The sequence below is a fragment of the Mercurialis annua genome, linkage group LG3 (assembly GCF_937616625.2).
Source record: "Mercurialis annua linkage group LG3, ddMerAnnu1.2, whole genome shotgun sequence".
Taxonomy (NCBI): domain Eukaryota; kingdom Viridiplantae; phylum Streptophyta; class Magnoliopsida; order Malpighiales; family Euphorbiaceae; genus Mercurialis; species Mercurialis annua.
Window position 1 is genome coordinate 6,846,403 of NC_065572.1, and position 21,211 is coordinate 6,867,613.

General features: G+C 35.3%; 3 protein-coding genes across 5 annotated transcripts; 2 read left to right on the forward strand and 1 right to left on the reverse strand.

Moving 5' to 3' along the window:
- The first annotated feature begins 4,233 nt into the window (after positions 1 to 4,233).
- LOC126673548 (ketol-acid reductoisomerase, chloroplastic) lies at positions 4,234 to 8,030 on the forward strand. Its single transcript, XM_050367737.2, has 10 exons — positions 4,234 to 4,641; positions 4,743 to 4,835; positions 5,365 to 5,430; positions 5,551 to 5,691; positions 6,085 to 6,312; positions 6,404 to 6,521; positions 6,612 to 6,751; positions 6,857 to 7,024; positions 7,126 to 7,281; positions 7,394 to 8,030. Exons 1-10 carry the CDS (start codon positions 4,321 to 4,323, stop codon positions 7,757 to 7,759), a joined length of 1,797 nt encoding a protein of 598 aa, XP_050223694.1. The 5' UTR covers positions 4,234 to 4,320; the 3' UTR covers positions 7,760 to 8,030.
- A 117-nt stretch (positions 8,031 to 8,147) lies between these two features.
- Positions 8,148 to 15,168, forward strand: LOC126673549 (putative disease resistance RPP13-like protein 1). Of its 3 annotated transcripts, none has more exons than XM_056104924.1 (4): positions 8,148 to 8,241; positions 8,387 to 12,488; positions 12,687 to 12,809; positions 14,625 to 15,168. In XM_056104924.1, exon 2 carries the CDS (start codon positions 8,410 to 8,412, stop codon positions 12,427 to 12,429), a length of 4,020 nt encoding a protein of 1,339 aa, XP_055960899.1. In that variant the 5' UTR covers positions 8,148 to 8,241; positions 8,387 to 8,409; the 3' UTR covers positions 12,430 to 12,488; positions 12,687 to 12,809; positions 14,625 to 15,168. The 3 variants fall into 3 exon arrangements, with proteins under 3 accessions (XP_055960899.1, XP_055960898.1, XP_050223699.1); XM_056104923.1 differs by lacking the exon at positions 8,148 to 8,241 and adding an exon at positions 14,195 to 14,541 and having other exon boundaries at positions 8,248 to 12,488; XM_050367742.2 differs by lacking the exon at positions 8,148 to 8,241 and adding an exon at positions 14,195 to 14,233 and having other exon boundaries at positions 8,248 to 12,488.
- LOC126672189 (senescence-specific cysteine protease SAG39-like) lies at positions 14,250 to 14,823 on the reverse strand. The gene is made up of 2 exons (XM_050366135.1): positions 14,601 to 14,823; positions 14,250 to 14,461 (listed from the first exon to the last, which is right to left on the reverse strand). Exons 1-2 carry the CDS (start codon positions 14,821 to 14,823, stop codon positions 14,250 to 14,252), a joined length of 435 nt encoding a protein of 144 aa, XP_050222092.1.
- Positions 15,169 to 21,211: the final 6,043 nt, after the last annotated feature.

Here is a 21,211-nt window from a genome sequence, read left to right on the forward strand (position 1 = left end):
ACCCTTCCGTCCATAATCACCGTTAACTGGTGACGTGGCACACATGGATAAATTTCAAAAACATCCTTAATGTTTAAATTATTTACATATTTTATAATTTTTTGTACCTTTTGCTAAAAAATTATAAAGATGAATTCCTTTTTTTCGAAAATATAGATAAAATATAAAAATATTTATAAAAACGCAATGTATTTACAATTGGTATAATTATAATATACATTGTTATATGGGTTAATTATATAAAAAACCATGATCTTTACACGTAATTTCATTTTAATCATGGCTTTAAATAGGTGGCATTTAAATACACGACCTTTTATTTTGTTTCAAATCTATCACCAAAGTAAACTTCGATGTATTTTTCATGAATAAAAATTTGTAATCCTATATACTACAGTTGAAAGATAATAAGATTTGGTGTTAATTTATAATTTGGGTCTTGAAAGACCCTATGGGGTATGGAAAACCGTGGTTTTTGAATGTGAATTGGAAGTTAAATTTTTTTTAAAGCGAAAATAAGAATTTAATAAGAGTTTAAGGGATAGAGGATTGAGACAAGAGATTTAGAGTGGTTCGGATCACAAATCGATCTTATTCCACTACTCAATCAAGGATTGAGATTTACAATCCACTAAATGAGATTCACAAGAAGTTTTCTAAACTAACTTCAAACTTAGTGCTTTATAAACTAAATATCAACTTGAGATTTTCCAAATCTAATCTCTAACTTACAAAGGTTGAGTTTTTCCAAAACTAAATTCTAACTTACACTTGATTTTTCAAGGCTAATCAAGAACCCACAATGAAAACAATAAATGCTCTAACTAACTAGAACAACAAGCAATCAATATGAAGAATTGATGCATAAATAAATTGGAGAGTTTTTGAGTTGTTGAAAGTTTTGAGTTTTTGTAATAATTGTTCTAACCACACATATGGGTTAGAGCAAGTCTTTTATAGGCTCCTTGATGATGTGTCAAAGTTCCATTGGTCCAAGCCATTTTCTTCACGTTATAATTCCTTGAGAAATTTCTGAAAATCAGCTCCCAGACATTTTGCACGATCGTTTAAATATATGCACGATCATTTATGTCCAACGGCTATGAAGAAATTTGTAATATGAGGATTTACATGATCGTGTAACACTTTGCACGGTCGTGCAAATTGTTTGCACGATCGTGCATTGATCGTTTACACGATCGTTTAGCTCGCAGTTACTGAAGAAGTGCTGAAAAATGATTTGCATGATCATGCAAAATTTGCACGATCGTGTAAATGGCTAAACTCATTTGCACGATCATGCAAAAGGTTAAACTCAGAAAACAATTAAAATCTGCGTAAAAACTTAAGCAAAACGTTAGAAAACGATAAATGCCAATTGATTGAATATATCAAAATAAAAGGTATAAAAACACATGGTCCAACAGGTCTTTAATTAATGTTTTAATGAACAAGTTAGTCAACCAAAATACACTAAAATGATGAATTTGGGAAAAAAATTAAAAGGTCGTGCCTTAATAAGTTTTAGTATATTTTAACACATACTATTTGTACATTATTTATTTAATTCTAAAAATATATCGGAATCAAATTGATTAATTTTAAAATATTTTAAATTTATGTAATATGCCATGAATATTTATATATTTATTTTATGTAAATATATTTATTTTATTTAATATATCATACGATTTCCTCGTCCATTTACATCTACTACACAAGTTATCAGGCCGGGCCCATATACAAGCCCATGGTTACCCAGGAGTCCACCCTTTCCCCAATGATGCTGCAAGTATAATCAAGCCCAATAAAGCGGCACTGTTTTGTATGTCATCTTTTCTTTTAAATAAAAGGCCAATCTCTAGGGTAAAAGCTGTGCAGCATTTTTTTATGGCTAAATCGCAATATGAGGAGCCAACTTAAATGTTTTATTTATACTTTAATATTTTTCACTAAATAATATTTTTTGTATCAAATTTGTTTTGTTTGCCATGTGAGTTTTGTAGTCTAATAGCTGCAATTCTTGACTTATGACCATTGGATTTTCTTGTCTTGACAGCCACACGATTGTAACTATTTTATTATCAATTGCATCAGTCTACGATTCTCCATCTATAATTATAATATTTTGAATTTACTTTATAATAATATAATATATTTTATTTATAAAATTTTACCTTTATTCAAATAAATTTACAAACAAACTATTTGAAAACCGCTTAAACTCTCCCCCTCTTTGCCCCATCCTACACCTTCCCGCTAACCAAAAATCATGTTACTGAGGATGAAGAGACAATGCTATCCGTTTTAATGCCAAAAGAATTGGTATTTTCGCCCGTATATGCATATATATCTATGTTATTTTTATATATTTTCTATGAATAATTTTCTGTTGTAGATATGTTTGTGTTTGATAATTTTAGTTTGTGGGTTTTTTATGATTTTATATTTTTAGTTTGTGCGGGTTGAGTCGATCTTTAATTTTGTTGACCGTTTAGTGTTTATTCGAACTCCAGTTATAATTTTTTTGATAAATCTGAATTGTGATCGTATTATTGAAGAGTATATTTAGAATAAAATAAATTAGAAGTGGAAGTACTCAAATTCTTTATGGATATGTAACGTTACTATTTCATTTTCAATTTTATATTTTATTTCTGTTTATACATTAGTTGTCCGTTTATTTTGTTGTTTTGATTTTTTTTATAAGAGTTGATTTATAATATTCTTCATGATTTTGTCAAGGTTTTATTACTTAAAAACCCATAAATTTTAGGATGTTTTGCAAATTTAACACGAATTTTTAATTTTAGTTATTTAATACATGAACTATCAGTTCTTTTTTGTAATTCTAGACATCAGAATTTTTCCGTCTTAAAAATACTGATGTGTACACCATAATAACATTGTTCTGCCGTTTATGTCAACATTGCGAAAATTGCAAGTTCGTGTTAAATTCGCAAGACACATTAAAATTTGTGATTTTTAAGAAATTATACCTTTTGTCAATATAATCTATCCGATTTAAAAAAAAACAAATAAAATCACGTGATTGTAAGGTAAATATTTACCAAAACATGCAATTACCATTAATTCATTAAATAATAATTAAATTATTATATTTTTAATATCAGTCAAATATATTTATCTTCTTCAATAAAATCTCTTAAAGTTTTATAACTTGAAGATATTAAATTATTATAAAATAATAGTTTAAATATAGGTTTAATTACATATAAAATTATCATCTTTACACGAAATTGTAAAAATAACACGACCCTTAAAACGTGGCAATTCAGGGCACCACCTTTCATTTCTTCCAAAAACAACATGAGCCTATTTTAAGTGGCGTTTTTGCTGATGAGACATGACATGTGGCGTTCTCATTGGGTGTCCAAGTTAGCAAAAATTTGTGTAAAAACATGCACATGTTTTTGAAAAATAAAATAAAAAGTGATGCCCTGAATTGACACGTTTTAAAGGTCGTGTTATTTTTTAGAATTTATACAAAGGTGGTGATTTTATATATAATTAACCCTTAAATATATTATAGTTATAAATTAAAATTTAATTGCTTGAGAGCATGGTTGTCAAACCCGAACCGGACCGGCCGGTTCGACCGGAAAACCCTCGAACCGGTCATATCAACGGTTCGGGTTGCACTAAAAACCCTTATAATCACAAACCCGCGGTTTTTAATCGAACCGGCCGGATAACCGATGAATTGGACCAATTAACCGGTCAAGTAACCGGCAAAACCCGGTCCGGTCAATCACTGAAAAACCAAAGCCCTTATTAAGAAAAATAAGGAATTTAAATGTTATTACTGGGATTTGAGTCTTGGTTGGTTAGTATTTAGTGGAAGCATTAAATACCATCAAGCTAACTTGCTATTTGTGTCTATGTTTCTTATTATATAATATATATAATTATTAATAGTAATAATTTTTATTTTTTTATTTTTATAATACGGGTTTAGTTTCGGTTGAACCCCGGTTGAATCTTTAACCTTTGACCCTCTAATCTCATCGGTTTTATCACCGGGCCGGGTTTGACAACCATGCTTGAGAGATAGTGAAGAGAGAAGCTCAGAGAGACTATGCGGGTGATTAGGGTTTTACACGTCACATATCTAAAAAACAATCAAAGCAAAAAAAAAAAAAAAACAAACCGACGCCGTTTCATGCGCACGTGACCAAATCGCAACAGAACTTAAATTCTCTCTTTAAACAACACATACAGCACTAAGCACTTCCACTTACACATATCGCCTACCTCATCTCTCCCATTTCCACCTCCACACAAAACTACACTCCAACAATGGCAGCAGCCGCCGCCGCCACCTCCGCCGCCACCTCCGCCTCCATCGCCGCCACTGCCAAGTCAGCACTCTCTCCACCCTCCTCATCCCTCAGCAAACCCAACCTCTCAAGATCCTCATTAGGGTTTATATCCACGTCAGCACCCGCTTTAAAACCTCTCCTCTCTAGCCTACCCGCCAAACGAAATGTCCCATCCAATCAAAAGTCTCCACTTGTCGTTCAAATGGTGTCAGCTCCGTCGGCTGCTCCGACGATTTCTCTTGATTTTGAGACCTCTGTGTTCAACAAAGAGAAGATCACTTTAACTGGTCATGATGAAGTAATCATTTTTATTGTTTAATTGGTGAATTGATTTGTTATTTTATTTGGGTATTTGTTATTTTTGTTGGGTTTAATTTGTTGGTTTTGATGTTGTTGCAGTATATTGTAAGAGGTGGGAGAGATTTGTTTCCTTTATTGCCTAGTGCCTTGAAGGGGATTAAGCAGATTGGTGTCATTGGCTGGGGCTCTCAGGTTTGTTTTGTCTATCGATTTGGAGTTTATTTAGCTAATTGCTGCATAGTTTGGCATTCAGCTGATTGTTGCATACTTTGAATTGTTTAGTTAGTCAATTGGAAATGGTTTGAGTATTAAAGATCAGGTCTTTCGCCTTCATTTTAGGCTTTTGAACTTATTAAACAGTTGTTTCAATTAGCTCAAATTTCCCTGTGGACATGGGATATTTGGACACAGAAACGGCAAAAAGGTGTTATTTTAAGATTTCTATGTAAAATATGAAGTTTCTTGTCCGAAATGTCAAGTGTCCGAACCGTTTTTGAAACGGGGCACGTTGATTGAATAAAGTGTCCTACGTAGCATTTAAGTGCTCAAATAAATTGACTTTGCTGAGCTGACTGCTGGAGTCTAGAATAGTTCTTTGTTTATATTGCAGTGGAAAATGCTTGAATCATTTCCTTAACATTATTTCTTTTCTGGGTCTTTTAACTTATTGTGAAGTTATTTTACTGTTCTTTTGCTTAATTTACTTTTTGTGTCTTTGTAGGGGCCAGCTCAAGCTCAGAATTTGAGGGATTCTCTTACTGAGGCAAAATCTGACATAGTAGTGAAGGCAAGTTCTTCTTAGTTCACCATGCATGTGGTTTTAAGTTTTTTACTTTGTTTAAGGTGTTCCCTGTTCTTTTTCTGAATGATTGTATTAAATATGACATTCTATTCTCTTGTGTTGTAGATTGGGCTAAGGAAGGGATCAAGCTCTTTTGCTGAAGCTCGTGCAGCTGGATTCACTGAAGAGAGTGGAACTCTGGGGGAAATTTATGAAACTATCGCTGGCAGTGATCTTGTCTTGTTATTGATTTCAGATGCTGCCCAGGTTGGTAGATAGACCTTGTATATATTACGTCTATTTGCTCTCTTTTCGTGCTGTGGGATAGTTTTCGTTGTTACATCCATTTAACAACATACTTCATTACACTTTTAGAAGGAACTTGTATTCATTTTTTTTTTGAGGTACTGTAGCAGTATAGGCTATAGCTAAATGCAACTGTAGTAGTAGCAGTTACTAGCTACTTCAATTTTTCTAAGATCTTTTTGCTTTTTGATGTTTGTTACCTTTTACTTCATAGCATTGTACTTTGGTTTTTAACCTTGAAATATTAATGTCATTACTCAGTAGCATGAGAAATAACTCTGCATTTATTGTGAAGAAACTTGGGTTCATAATTGATTCCTGATTTCTTATTTTTATTCAAATTGTGTGCAACAGGCAGATAACTATGAGAAGATATTCTCTCACATGAAACCAAACAGCATCCTTGGTCTTTCCCATGGTTTTCTTCTAGGACATTTGCAATCATTGGGACGTGATTTTCCTAAGAACATAAGCGTTATTGCTGTTTGCCCTAAGGGGATGGGGCCTTCTGTACGTAGACTCTATGTTCAGGGAAAAGAAATAAATGGTGCAGGAATCAATTCCAGTTTCGCCGTGCACCAGGTATTTCTCTATCTATCTGTTCTTTGTTCTCCAATTGACTAACAAGATTTTTTTGACAAACTTACTGAAATGCAATTTTTTTGCTGAGCAGGATGTTGATGGTAGAGCTACTGATGTTGCCTTAGGATGGTCAGTTGCTCTCGGGTCTCCTTTTACATTTGCCACCACATTGGAGCAAGAGTACAAGAGTGACATTTTTGGGGAGCGTGGTAAGTTCAATACTTCATTTTGTCTGTGTTAGTCACATACTTAAGAATTAGTGTATAGGTGTCTTATCATCAGCCTCTTGATTGTTTTAGGCATACTCCTGGGCGGTGTTCATGGAATTGTTGAGTGCTTATTCAGAAGGTATACTGAGAGTGGGATGAATGAAGATTTAGCTTACAAGAATACCGTTGAATGTATCACCGGAATTGTATCAAAAACCATTTCAACTAAGGTTGGTTTCATCCTTTCCCCATCTCTCCATCTCTGATGAATTCACATCTAATTGAAATTTAATATTTTCTCCAGTAGTGATTGTTTCCATTTTGTTATTTGATAGGGTATGCTGGCTGTTTACAACTCATTGTCAGAAGAGGGCAAAAAGGACTTTGAAACTGCATACAGTGCTTCATACTATCCTTGTATGGACATCCTATACGAGTGTTATGAAGATGTTGCCAGTGGTAGTGAGATTAGAAGTGTTGTTTTGGCCGGGCGTCGATTCTACGTATGTTGAGGCTACATGCTGGAACCTACATGATTGTTAAAATTGCTGATTCCGATTAAATTCATTTTCTATACTGATGTTTCTCTTTTATTTGTTTATAGGAAAAGGAGGGTCTACCAGCTTTCCCAATGGGCAAAATTGATCAAACACGGATGTGGATAGTGGGTGAGCGTGTCAGAGCAGTACGGCCCAAAGGCGACTTAGGTCCTTTGTATCCCTTCACTGCTGGGGTGTTTGTAGCACTGATGATGGCTCAAGTATTGACCCTTTATAGTTTCACTAAATCTTTCTTTATGCCATTTTTTTAAAATTTTTGCATTATGTGTTCCCATAAACTAACTCACTAACTGGTTGTGTGTTAAATATCAGATTGAGGTCTTGAGAAAGAAGGGACACTCATACTCCGAGATCATTAACGAGAGTTTGATTGAAGCTGTCGATTCGCTGAATCCATTCATGCATGCTAGAGGTGTCTCATTCATGGTCGATAACTGTTCAACCACCGCCAGATTAGGATCAAGAAAGTGGGCACCTCGCTTTGACTACGTCCTTACCCAGCAAGCCTTTGTATCTGTGGATGCAGGCACTCCCATCAACCAGGACCTCATAAGCAACTTCATGTCTGATCCCGTTCACGGGGCTATTAAAGTCTGTGCCGAGTTGAGGCCAACTGTTGACATCTCAGTGCCTGCAGATGCAGATTTTGTTCGCCCAGAGTTGCGCCAGGGCAATTAGAAATGAAGAAATTCAGCGTTGTATGGATTTCATGAAGATGTTTGTAGGAGTGATGCGAGATGAGTAGAAAGTAATCTAGTGTAAGGTTGAGCATCCTATTTGGATGATAGATTACTCGGTTATGGTGTTTGCTGTGTTGTTTTATTTCTTTTGGTCGAGTTATGCAAGAACTTTGAATGAGCTGTACTAATATTAGTCTCGGGTTGCTTAATTTTGTAAGAACTTTTCTCTCAATCTTATGTTCTTGTTGCAGATTAACTGCATTTATTTATATTTTACGTATTGCTTTTTGTTTTTAAAGTAGTTTTTTATTATTTTTAAAAATGTATAGTTAGCTTAAATTTAAACCTTATTGGCACCCCTTAAGAATGAACTCAACAAAAAACAAACTAAATGTTTTTCCAATAAATTCCCTTGAGATACGATGGATTTTTGGACTGATTGCTCATGACCCACTTTGTGAGGTGTGGAATCTTTGACAAGTGAGAACTGACCATTTTCTTTTCGGCTGTTTTTCGTTTGTTTTTATTTGAATTGTCAACTTCAACTGAAGAAATTACCATTGCAATTTCCGCTTCTGTCTGGTTCCTAATTTATCTTTATTGATCTCATTGTTGTGCTTTGCAGTTTGCAGAACAGTGAAATTAACCATGGCTGGGGTATTAGTAGGAGGATCAGTTCTTTCTTCTTTACTTAATGTTTTGTTCGACAGGTTGGCTTCTCATGAAGTTCTGGACTTCTTCAATGCCCGAAAACTCAACGATAGGTTGCTAATGAAGCTGAAAATAACTATGATATCTGTTAATGGATTGCTTGAAGATGCAGAAGAGAAGCAGACAACCAAGTTACCTGTCAAAGAGTGGGTTGCTGAACTCAAAGATGCTTTTTTTGAGGCTGATGACTTGTTAGATGAGATTGCTTATGAGTCTCTGCGATCAAAGGTGGAATCTGGGTCACAGAGTTCGGCCATCACAACTCAGGTATGGAATTTCTTCCCTTTTCGGGATTCATTTGGAAAAGATATGGAAACAAATTTAGAGAAAATCATTGGTAGGCTAGAACATTTAGCAAAACAAAAGGATGTTATTGGTTTGAATTTAGCTGAGGGTATTGGAGAAAAATCTTTATCCCGTAGAATACCGACAACTTCTATTGTGGATGAACATGGTTTTTATGGCAGGGATGCTGATAAGAACACTTTAATTGAGTTGTTGTTGTCTGATGATTTAAATGGGAATGATCTTGGAGTTGTTCCTGTAGTGGGCATGGGTGGTATCGGTAAAACCACTCTAGCTCAGCATGTTTATAATGATACTAGAGTGCAAGATTGGTTTGATCTTAAGGCGTGGGTTTTTGTATCAGAGGACTTTGATGTTTTCAAAATAACTAAAGATATTTTTGAAGAGGTTTCTTCAAAGATTCCGAAGGCTAACTCTTTGAACAAGCTTCAGGTTGAACTTAAAATCAGATTGAAAGGGAAAAGGATTTTACTTGTTTTAGATGATGTATGGAGTAATAAGTACGAAGATTGGGATATTTTACGAAGGCCTTTGGAAGCTGGGTTGAGAGGAAGTAAGATACTTATCACAACTCGCAATCAAAGTGTAGCATCTGTTATGTGCACTGTTCCGCCTCATCATCTGAAGGAGTTAACAGATGATGATTGTTTGGTCTTATTTAAGAAACATGCCTTTAGGGATGGAATTACTGGCTCACATTCGGACTTAGAAGATATTGGTAAAAAAATAGCTAGAAAATGCAAAGGTCTACCTTTAGCTGCAAAAGCATTAGGGGGGGTATTACGTTTCAGAGGAAATGCTAAGGAATGGAAGAAGGTGTTGGAGAGTAGCATCTGGGATGTAACAATTGATAACATTCTTCCGGCTCTGAGATTGAGCTATCATTATCTTCCGTCCCATTTAAAGCCTTGCTTTGCTTATTGTGCATTATTGCCAAAGGATTATCAAATTCGAAAAGAGAAATTGATATGTTTGTGGATGGCAGAGGGTCTGCTGGAACAACCTAAAGGATGCAAGGATATGATAGAAGTAGGCGAGGAGTACTTTGATGAGCTTTTATCAAGGTCATTTTTTCAAAAATCAAAACGTATTCCTACTCAATTTGTTATGCATGATCTAACAAATGACTTGGCTAAATTTGTTTCTGGAGAATTTTGCATCAGATTGGATGATAGTACGTCCAAGGTTACCACAAGAACTCGTCATGTATCATATTTACGGACGGGGTTTGATGCCTTAAAGAGATTTGAGGATATCTATGAAGTTAAAATGTTACGGTCATTCCTACCAGTAAGTTTGTTACACTACTGGGTTCATGAAGATGTTGACAGCAAGGTATTGCATGATTTGTTGCCTAGACTTACACGTCTAAGAGTGCTATCTCTATCTCATTATGATAATGTAGTTACATTACCTAATTCAATTGGCAAGCTGAAACATTTGAGATACTTAAGTTTTGCTGGAACATCCATTAAAAGGCTACCTGAATCTGTGACGAGTTTGTACAATTTGCAAACTTTGATCTTGAAGAAGTGCAAAAATTTAGTTGAGTTGCCAACTGACATGGTGAAACTAGTTAACTTGTGTCATCTTGACTTTACTGATACAAACTTGAAGGAGATGCCACCAAAGATTGGGAAACTTACGAGGCTCAGAAAGTTATCTGATTTTTTTTTGGGAAATTTATGTGGATCGAGCATTACAGAATTGGGTGAACTTCAGCTTCTGAAAGGAAAGCTTAGTCTTTGGAATCTTCAACATGTCATGGATGCTGGAGAAGCTTTGCAAAGCAATATGAAAAACAAGGAGCACCTTCAAGGGCTGCAATTTAGGTGGGATGGTGACACTGGTAATTCATTTCACGAGAGGAATGTTCTTGAGCAATTACATCCTCATAACAACATAGAGAGTCTACTGATTGTTGGTTATGGGGGTACAAGATTTCCAGATTGGGTAGGGAGCTCTTTATTCTCAAATGTAACGTCCGTGGAGCTTGGCAGATGCAAGTTTTGCTCATTCTTACCGCCACTTGGCCAGTTGGTCTCTCTTAAAATCCTGAAGATCAAAGAATTTGATGCAGTGGAGACTGTTGGTCTTGAGTTCTATGGTAATTGCACAGCCATGCAAAAGCCATTCGGTGCTCTAGAAACTTTAAGATTTGAGAAGATGCTACAATGGCGGGAGTGGAATTCTTATGGGGTAGAAGCATTCCCTCTTCTTCGAAAGCTTTCTATTAGAAACTGTCCTAACCTAGTCAATACATTATCCCATAGTCTTCCTTCATTGTCCATATTGGAGATTGAGGGATGCCATCAGCTTCAGGCTTCAGTTCCAGTGGCTCCAGCTATTCTTTCTTTTTCACTAACAGACGAGACCCGTAACTTCTGGTTCAGAAAGTTGTCTTCTGGGTCGCGTAGACTTAAAGCTGAAAGGTTTCATTTATACCCTCTTGATTCTGTACTTGAGCAAATGGGAGGTCTATCAGCTATTTTAGACGAAATTGAGATCTTAAACTGTCATTCATTCAAGTGTTTTCCATTGGAGCTCTTCCCCATGCTAAAAACACTCTCCATCTGTGGCTGTCCAAATATTGCATCACTTTCTACATCTAAAGGACCTTTGAAGAACTTCACATGTCTCAATTCCTTGGTAATCAGTAACTGCCCCAGTTTAGTATCTTTTCCCGTAGGAGGATTAGCGGCGCCGAATTTAACCAAGCTCGAGTTTCGGGATTGCTCAAGTCTGAAGTCTCTACCCGAACATATGCACTCGCTTCTCCCTTCTCTTCTGGATATGAGGCTGTCTCATTGTCCCGAACTTGTTTCCTTTCCAGAAGGAGGTCTACCTTTGAAGCTGCAGATTCTTTGGATCCATCACTGCAATAAAATTATTGCTGGTCGCGCAGAATGGGGCTTACAGAGGCTTCCCTCTCTTTCCGTGTTTGTTTTTGGCACAATAGAAGATGTGCCGGCGTTCCCAGAAGAGAAACTGCTTCCTTCAAGTCTTACCTCTCTCACAATCTCAAGTTATAAAAATCTGAAATCTTTGGACAACGAAGGACTTTTTAGTTTAATGTCTCTTAGAGAACTGATAATAAAAAATTGTCCAAACTTGACAGAGCTGCCTGGAAGCATACATTTCCTTCATTCTCTTGTGAAACTGGTGATCTTCAATTGTCAGGAACTCGAGTCTTTGCCAGCAGGAGGTATGCCTTCCAAATTAGAATCAATTTTGATCCAGCGATGCAGAAAACTAATTGCTGCACGCTTGCATTGGGGTTTGCATAAGATTCCTTCTCTTTTGAAGTTAAATATTGGAAAGGATAAAGATGTGGAATCCTTCCCAGAGGAAATGCTTCTGCCTTCCACTCTTACCTCACTTAAACTCATTGAATTTCAAAATCTGAAGTCTTTGAACTACAAGGGGCTTCAACAACTTTCTTCTCTCAGAAAACTAAAGATCAGGAAATGTCCTAATGTTGAGTCCTTGCCATCAGAGGGGCTGCCTTCATCTCTTACTTCTCTAATTATAACTGGTAGTTCTATGCTGAAACGAAGGTGTCAGCGGGAGAATGGGGAAGATTGGCCCAAGATTTCTCACATTCCATCCATAGAACTGGATGGTGTCTTTATCTCTAATATGACAGAATAGCTTCGTCTGTTCTTTCAATCCAGCAAGAGTAGATATTACATATGCTACTGATGACACTGGTATGAATGACCCTTTAGTATAACTTATTCCAACTACATTTTCAAATGTTCAATGTCTTTCTTTGATTTTTCAATACGTTTTGCTTTGCCCTTTAACTTTCCTGGTCTTGAAATTCAATTTGCATTTTCCAGATTTTTGAGTTGAGTGTCCATGTTTATCAACCTCAGGTGGAAACCTGATCGTTTTTTTTTCAACAGGTTGAGCATCTTTATTGAGTTGATCTTATTCTGAAATCAGTTCATATCACCGCAGAAGAAGTTTTATTGGATACCGCTGGCACATATACTTGATAGCTCAATCCTGTTTGTGCATTACTGAAGGTAAGAATTCTGTCAAACTCACTTATTTCTTTGCAATCTGATAAAAAAATTTATCTTTTCAGTTGAAAATGCCTATCATTTTATCTTTGCTGTTTCTTTTGCCAGTCCTGAACTTTTTACTTAGCATGCAAAATACTTCATGGCTACATTACAAGATGAATAAGAGGAAAAATAGATAGAAGACACCTACAAACTTCACAATTATTTAAGTTTTGTGCTATTGACACATCTTGTCTATAATTTAGAAAGTTAGCAACCACTTCACATATTTATGCAGTTGGATAAGAAGCATCTATGGCAATCCAACATAGGCCCTCCTTTGCACTAATGTTTCTCTTCATCCCCATATACCTGCTTTTGCCCCAGTTGGTACCCCATGAATTCTTTAGCAACCAGTAGTTAGTTTCGTCACTGCTAGTACCATAGTTGTCAAATCGGGATTCGAATCGAGAATCGAAATACTTGGTTAGTGAATCGGTGAATCGAGAATCTCAGCGAATGGTAAGATTCGGTTTATATATGTAGTATCATTTATATAAAAATTATACTCACTAGCTTTAGCCTACATGAATGAAATTTCATATATATTCAAAATATGAACTATATAATTGTTTAACAATAAAAATGTCTTAAGAAATAAAATTAGAGTACTTTTAACAAAAGTGCTTAACAAATTACCTACACTTTATCTTACAACATCCTTTGATAAAATGACTAACTTGAAAATAAAATTACAACATCCTTTGTTCTAAATTACTATGATTAAGCTCCATATGTGTTTCTGTTACTTATTCTGTGGTTTGTTTTGAAGTTTGAAGTCGTGAAATGGTTTTTACTTTTTAGATTCTAATTAGGTAAGTGGAAAGTCTCTTCAAATTCATTTATTTTTTTCCTTTTCTATTTGTAAATATTCTCCTTTTTAAAATGACAAAGTATAAAAAGCACAAGTAACGGTTTTTGTTTATTTTTATCTTTTAATTATTTTTTTGTGAATCGCGGTGAATCGCGCGATTCACTGATTCATTACGATTCACTGTCGAATCGATAGATTCGGCACCGACTCAGGCTACTTAGCGATTGCCTTAAAGATTCGTATCGATTTATAGGTGAATCAAATTGTACGATTCGAATCGCGAATCGTACGATTATGACAACAGTGGCTAGTACCATATCCAACTGCAGAAACAGCATGGTCTGGGCAGGTGCTACAATCCCCATTAAATACACCACTTCTATAGAATCCAATATCTTATCCACTAGCATTGATAGCAACAGAAATTGGTTGGTGTGCCACCGCTTGCAAGAGAGCCTTTTCGCTGGAGGCTGGCACATCTTCATGCCCAGTTATTTTAACTGCTGGAAATGCTCTCTTCTTTGTGTTGCAGGTGCTATCTGTTCCTCGGCAGGGATAATTAGCTTCAGTTGTGAGTCCTTTGTTTCTTATGATATATCAAAAAGTGATGACATGTAGGAATAATTAGCTTCAGTTGTGAGTCCTTTGTCTCTTATGATATATCGAAAAGCGTTGTCCATGTCACCACCATCACAACCTCCATACTCTCTTGTAATATCACGGTCCACAAGCTCTTGTTCTGATAATGACATTAGCTTACCCGTTTTGAGTTTTTTAATTCCTTCTGTTGCTGCTACTGCTGAATAGGCCTAACAACATCCTATACATCGATAAGAATGAACAATAAGCAACGTTTTAGGATCCAAATTGTTTGAAATGGTATGATGTAGATTCTTAACTATTGAGTTGTACTATTCTTATTATCTTCGCTTACTTACCACATGAGCCTTGATCTTTGACAGGGGTCACAACACCCGCCTTTCGCCAATCTATTGTAGCTGGCACAGCAGTTACATTCATATATCTGAAAGAAAATCCGGAGCTGGAAGCAGACATCAACTTAGAGGATGGTCTCATGTTACCGTGATGCATAGAGCGAAATTTGTCATCAGAAAAGTCAGAAACTTGTTCACACCAAGCTTGTATCCTGGTCCACGCCATTGTTAAAAGCTTCTATATGTCGAACATTCTCCTTAAACACCATGTGTCGTTCTGCTTCTCATGTGCATCTTTGCAGAGACGTCCATGTTGAGCCAACCATTCGTCGTGATACTTCAATAAGAATTCTTCATCAGGGGGATGCGGAAGTGTTTTTGTAGCCGATATGGCATAAGGAGAGATGACAAAATTGTAATTTGGCTTTGTTTTCTATCCATTGTAAGCTGGTGATCTGTTCATGTCCTCTTGCCTATATGTTAGAGAAATTCTGACTCAACTCAGACTACAAAAGTTAACAAGAATTCATCATCTTCAGCAATTTTAAAAGATTTAGCATATGAAAATCAATATCTGTATGCATTTAACATGGTAGTGTCACAAAACTAACATCCGTTAATAATAATCATAGCATTTTCTCAATTTCAAAATCTGAAGTCTCTGAACTACAAGGGGCTTCAACAACTTTCTTCTCTCAGGGAGCTAAAGATCTGGAAAAGTCCTAATATTGAGTCCTTACCGTCAGAGGGGCTGCCTTCTTCTCTCACTTCTCTAATTATAACTTGTAGTTCTACGCTGAAACGAAGGTGTCAGCGGGAGAATGGGGAAGATTGGCCCAATATTTCTCACATTCCATCCATAGAACTGGATGGTGTCTTCATCTCTGATATGACTCTGATGACGCTGGTAAGAATGACCATTTTGTATAACTACAGTTTCTAATTTGTTATGCAGAAAAATAGCTCTGAAAATTGGATAGAATTCAAATTATGTCAAAGAGATACTCTGGTGATCAGTGGTTCAAATACTACCGATTTAATTTTTGCTTGGTTATAAGGACAGCTATGTTGAATGAATATTCTGAATGCATTGCTTAAATAAATCAAGTACAAACTTATTATTATGTAAATCAAAATAAATAATAGGGTCACAAAAGTTACCTATTGCTTGTTAAAAAAAAACACATAACTACTAACTAGGTTGAATCCAACAGCTTCGACTTTGTTCCCAAACATTGGGTGAAAAATAATCCATTGATAAATCACTGTCGAAAGTATGATATTTACTTGTATCAAGTGAATAGAATATCATTCTGTCAAGTTTGTCGAATCTTGGAAAGTATATCTTGTTCTCCATTCCTGAAACTTTTGCCGCCATAGAGAAGCATGATGAATCATTAACGAACAACATTTGATGTCCCAAACTTTTTACTTCGATCCAAGACTTCTTACACTGATCCAATCGAAAAACTAGCACTTTTCTTCCCGATTGACCCACAAAAACGGAGAGAATCTCTTTATCACATTCTAAAAGATAGTTACGCTCAGAATCTACGCAAGGGCTATGAGGTTTGATAAGAACCTTCCACTGACAACTATCTTCTTTGATTCTAAATGTAGCTAATCTTCCCTTTTTATCTAAAAAATAGAACAAGTCATTTTGAACAACTGGAGTGTTGTTGCTTGGAATAAAATCTGTACCTATGGGACGGCGATTCCATCTATTATCCGCCATACAAAAATATAAGATAGAGTAGCCATTTTCCATGAGATCAGTAATGCCAACAAATGAGCACCTGGAGGAAGTTGGTGGGTATGAAAATCCCATGGTGTGCAAGAAACCAAATACAGTTCTGTCAGGAAGTTGGTGAACAATCTTTTTGAAAGGATTGTAGCAGAAAACATGTTCTACGCCTTTCGTCATAAGCAGCCATCCATCCTTGGAGAAAACGATTGTGCTACCCGACAGTGAGTCTGGAATTGCATCTTCCATATAGTATGTTTCGGTCCTCTTCATGTCGATGAGGTTGATAGTTCCACTTTTGAAAAACATGAAGCATGGATAAAACATTTGACTGCTTTGTAAATCTATATCATTGGCTGTCCAGTGGAGCGGAGGAGTTACCGACAGAAAAGTCTTACAAACTCGACGGAAGCATATATAATCGAATAGGAAAAGGCGTTCCCAAACAAGTGTTAGCACTTCCAATGGCAAATCAGTAATCAAACTTTTTCCGTCTTCTTCTTCTGCTCTTTGCTCGATGACTGTATTTTCTTCTGCATAATCGGTATTAAGCTCCTCTAGAAGTACTTTGCATCTCTGATCCAATCTGAAATCTTCCGCAACCATCCAATACGGTGCAGATTTTTGCTTTGTTACATCATTGCAATAAACATAAGTTGATCTACGTTGTTTTTCCAAGTTATAGCAAAAGACCTTATCTCGTATGATGCAGTAAATGCATCCTGCTTCAATTCCTTTATGATCGTCAGTCACTGAACACGACGTTGAGTAGTCGTAGCTCAAAAATAAAGCTCTATCCTCTAAACTTTCCACCTCTAGCCACTCCATTTTAGAGAAATCCAATTTAAAAACATCTACATCTTCAATCGCTGTCCAACCTTTTCCACGAAAGTACAAATTTACGTACAAAAGTTGACCACATGATTCCACTATAAAAAATCCATTATACATTATTTGGCGAGTTTTTGGTAGTTTTAGTTCTAAATCCTGTAGAAAAAACTCATCTATAGGGCTTATCCCTATCATGAAGATCTTTTCGAAATAACAAGTGGCAACATATAATATCCCGTCACACATAGTAATATGTTCAAAACCATCTTCACTTTCAGATGGGACCTCAAAATCATGTGTTGTCCACTTATGATCTTGAGGTCCACAGAACACTATGCGCAGATGCAAATCATCAATAAAAATTATCTTGCTTTGGGGATGAGTTGGCGGTAAAGTCAGAATGGCTTTGTGTAAATTTGAATCGTGTTGAAGAAAGGGTAGCGTGATGGTTTCAAGGGAGACTGGATTCCACAAACTATATTGATATTCGTCATCTTCCAACAGCGACCAGCCGAAGTAACTCCCCAGGATGGACTTATAGTGCAATTCTGTAATATTTCGAGCCTGATTTGCGTTGGTTTCTAAATTGTAAAAAGTTTGATTTTCTGAATTTTTGTAATCGATCAAAACGAGCCAAGGGCTTGCTGCTGGCAAAGGAAACGGAATCCTTAAATTCTCTTCTACATCACAGACTTCCTTGTTCTTGACTTTACTGCATCTTCGTACCATGTTGTGATAAAGAAAAAGAATTTATAAGGACAGAAATTTTGTACAACTTTTACTATGAAATAGCAGCTTGTCTTATAAAAGACCGATAGTTTTGTTATTATGAAGCAGCAGCTGATTCGTCGATTTTTATATAAGGCTACTTTGTGTTTCAGTGTCACGATAGGATTTCAATTCCTCCAAGGATAAGAATTTTATTTAATTGAATTAGGAAACAAGTTAAGAGTTTTAATTTTTTTTTTTGACAAGAATTGGGAAGGAATTAGAGTTGCATTAGGCTAATTAAGTTAATATTGGCTGCAATTCATATTTAACCAAGATTCATAATCAAATGGGAAATCCACTAATTTTATATTGGTGTGTATTTGCTTCAAGCCGAATCAAATTAATATTTTTTTATTTTTTTACAAAATCAAAACAAAGTTAACTGGTTATATATATTATTTTAGTATGATTCGTTTATTGTTGAAATTTTTATGATTTTGATTTAATCTTGCTATCAATGATGGCTAGAAACGTAGGCTACGGTGATGGTCCGATGGAGGAGAAAATATGTCTTATCTCTGTTTGGTCTTCAGGACCTGTTCATCATACCATATCTAATTGATGCAGTGTTTTTATTTTTGTTTTGGTGTATTCTTAGTGTTTTTAGGTGTACTTTTCCTTATGGGATTGTTGATATTGAGAATGGATGATGAATGTCTCGCAGGTTTGAAAGTGCACTTCAGCTGCTGAGAAAGCTGGACAGATTTGTCCAAAAAATGTCGAATTAGCTGTTCTACTTAAGAATGTGAAAATGGTGTCTGGAGCTCGTTATTGCGGCAATGATCTGTTCAGATCTGAAAGATACACTGAAGCTTGCTCTGCATATGGAGAAAGCCTCATGCTTGATCCTTGGAATTCTGTGCTCTATTGCAACAGAATAGAGCTTAATTGGATCAACATCGGAAAGATGCTTAATTTTGATGCATTTTTTATTTGATTCTATAGTGTGAATCTAATCTGATGTGTTGTTTCAGATTTGATGTTTTCTCTTTTGGAATAACGTGCATATGAAGTATGAGTTATATTTCCAATTTCTTCTATAATTGTAGCTTAGTAAATTGTATATGTTCCTTTTTGTGCAATCACTACCGTTTTGGCATCATGCAATTCATTTTCTTAGCCTTTTGAAGCTAATTTAAAGTTTCCTACAAGTCTTTTGCATTTTACCTTTCGGATTCAGCAATTGGTCAAGTATACTTGGATTCACATAAGTTTGTATGGAAATCGCTTTATGTTGTTGAACGATAACTGCAGCAAGGGGGGTGGAAAGGGTGGTTTGATGCGTAGCCCGCATACATTGCTTCTATTTACTCATTTTGGTCTAGGACGTGTCAAGGTTGGTTTATCTACTGGTTCTGGTGGAACCACAGGATTAGTTCGAGACAGTTCATTGATTTGAGCTAGTTCAATCAATACTGCAGATGACAATTTCCTACTGCAAGGTTTGATTCAGATTCTTCAAGTTTTGTTTTTTTGTTTATTTTTGTGTTTTACTTTCTTTTTTGTAGATTCTAAAGGTGCGTAATTATATGTTTTCAGGTTGGATGATGATCTTATGGAAGCTCTGTTTGGATATGTTGCAACCAACAACAAAAGATCACCTACGAAAGGAGCAGCAAGTGATTCAAAAAGTCAGTCAAGCAGCCCAGCATTAAAACTAATAACTATCCTTAATGCTCGATAATCGCAGAACATTGCGATTGTGCTCAAATCTCTCGGCATCTCTCGAAGGGAGTTTGCTTCATAGTTGTTTGTTTAGCTGCATTATTATTGATGTTCAGCTCGACTATGACTTGTGGTTTCAGAATAGCAAAGATGAATACTTATGTTTTTTTTTTTATAATTATGATAGAACTTGAACTTTTATTTCTTGCGTTTAAAGTTAAAAATCTACAGTAGGACATTCATTTTCTTTCTTATCATTGGAGACATGTACTTACTAAAGACAATTAATTGATCTCTTCTTATGTTATCATTCACAGTAAGTTCTATTACGGTTCGCTGAGCAAGTTCATCAACTAATTAAGCAATTTGGCTTGGAATCCAACTTTATAAACCTCAGCTTCTGAGTTCTATATATGTCACTCATTATTTTTAAAATAAGTAAGAAGATTTTAATTTAGTAACTAAGTAAAACTAACTAAGAATTTTGTTGCTTTTAGGATTTTAGTGTTTTTCAGGTGTACTTTTAGTGTTATTTGTGTTTTCACAATGTAATTACTCTAGTGTTTTTGGTGTATTTTTAATGCGATTTCAATATTTTTAATATTCTAAATATAATAAATATATGCAAAAGGTATTTATTTAGGAATATATTTATACTAGGTCGATGCCCGCGCGTTGCGCGGGTGATTTTAATAATTTTAAAAAATATTCTCTATATCATAATTTATAAACATGATAAATTTCATAAGTTTTAAATATAATAAAAATTCTTCAAATTTCATATATTTAATACATTAATAAAAATTCGTCATATTTCATACCTTTTAAACGTAAATTAGAACTATGTACTCATAAACTTTAAGGAAATTTTATTAAATTTTAACTAAAATTCATTAAATTTCATAACCAAAACAATAATTTTTTTTATTAACGTACTGTTTTTTTTAAATATAATTAAAAAAAATAAGAGATATGTCATATAAATGAATAAAAAAGACATTTGATGGAAAATAATTGTCAACCTTAAATCAATTCAATGCAAAACATAAAATCTTTTATGTGAAATTGTTTTGATGAACCTCATAAAATCAACATTATCATTGAAATCATATAATTACGATTGTATGGTTCATGTCTAAAATATATATATTCCAATGACATTCAATCCTCGTTTCTTTGAATTCTTTAGCAAGTTAGGTCACATGTCATTAAAATAAATTAAAATACAACAACAACAACAACCGTACACATAAACTAAACAATTTCAAAAAGATAGACGATACTTACTCCAAGCAGGGGCGGATCCAGGGGGGGTCGAAGAGGGTCGTCCGACCCTCCTCACCGGAAAAAATTAAAAAAAAAACAATTTTTTCATCTAGGGGCGGCTATAACCGCCCTAAACACCGCCCCTATAAGTGATAGGGGCGGTTTTTAATCATGTAGGGGCGGTTAACTAATAGTCATTAATTTTACACTGTTTTTACATTTGTTTTATTTCTCTAAATGGCCGAACTCGAAAATTTCGACCCTCCTGACTTGGACTCCTGGTTCCGCCCCTAACTCCAAGCGTACTTCATTATGAATGATTAAAATCTCTTTTATT

Coding starts and splice junctions, on each gene's coding strand:
- LOC126673548 (XM_050367737.2), top strand. CDS start 4,321: ATGGCAGCAGCCGCCGCCGCCACCTCCGCCGCCACCTCCGCCTCCATC. Junction 5,431..5,550: donor AATCTGACATAGTAGTGAAG/GCAAGTTCTTCT, acceptor CTTGTGTTGTAG/ATTGGGCTAAGGAAGGGATC. Junction 6,313..6,403: donor CCAGTTTCGCCGTGCACCAG/GTATTTCTCTAT, acceptor TTTGCTGAGCAG/GATGTTGATGGTAGAGCTAC.
- LOC126673549 (XM_056104924.1), top strand. CDS start 8,410: ATGGCTGGGGTATTAGTAGGAGGATCAGTTCTTTCTTCTTTACTTAAT.
- LOC126672189 (XM_050366135.1), bottom strand. CDS start 14,823: ATGGCGTGGACCAGGATACAAGCTTGGTGTGAACAAGTTTCTGACTTT. Junction 14,462..14,600: donor CAAAGATCAAGGCTCATGTG/GTAAGTAAGCGA, acceptor AGGCCTATTCAG/CAGTAGCAGCAACAGAAGGA.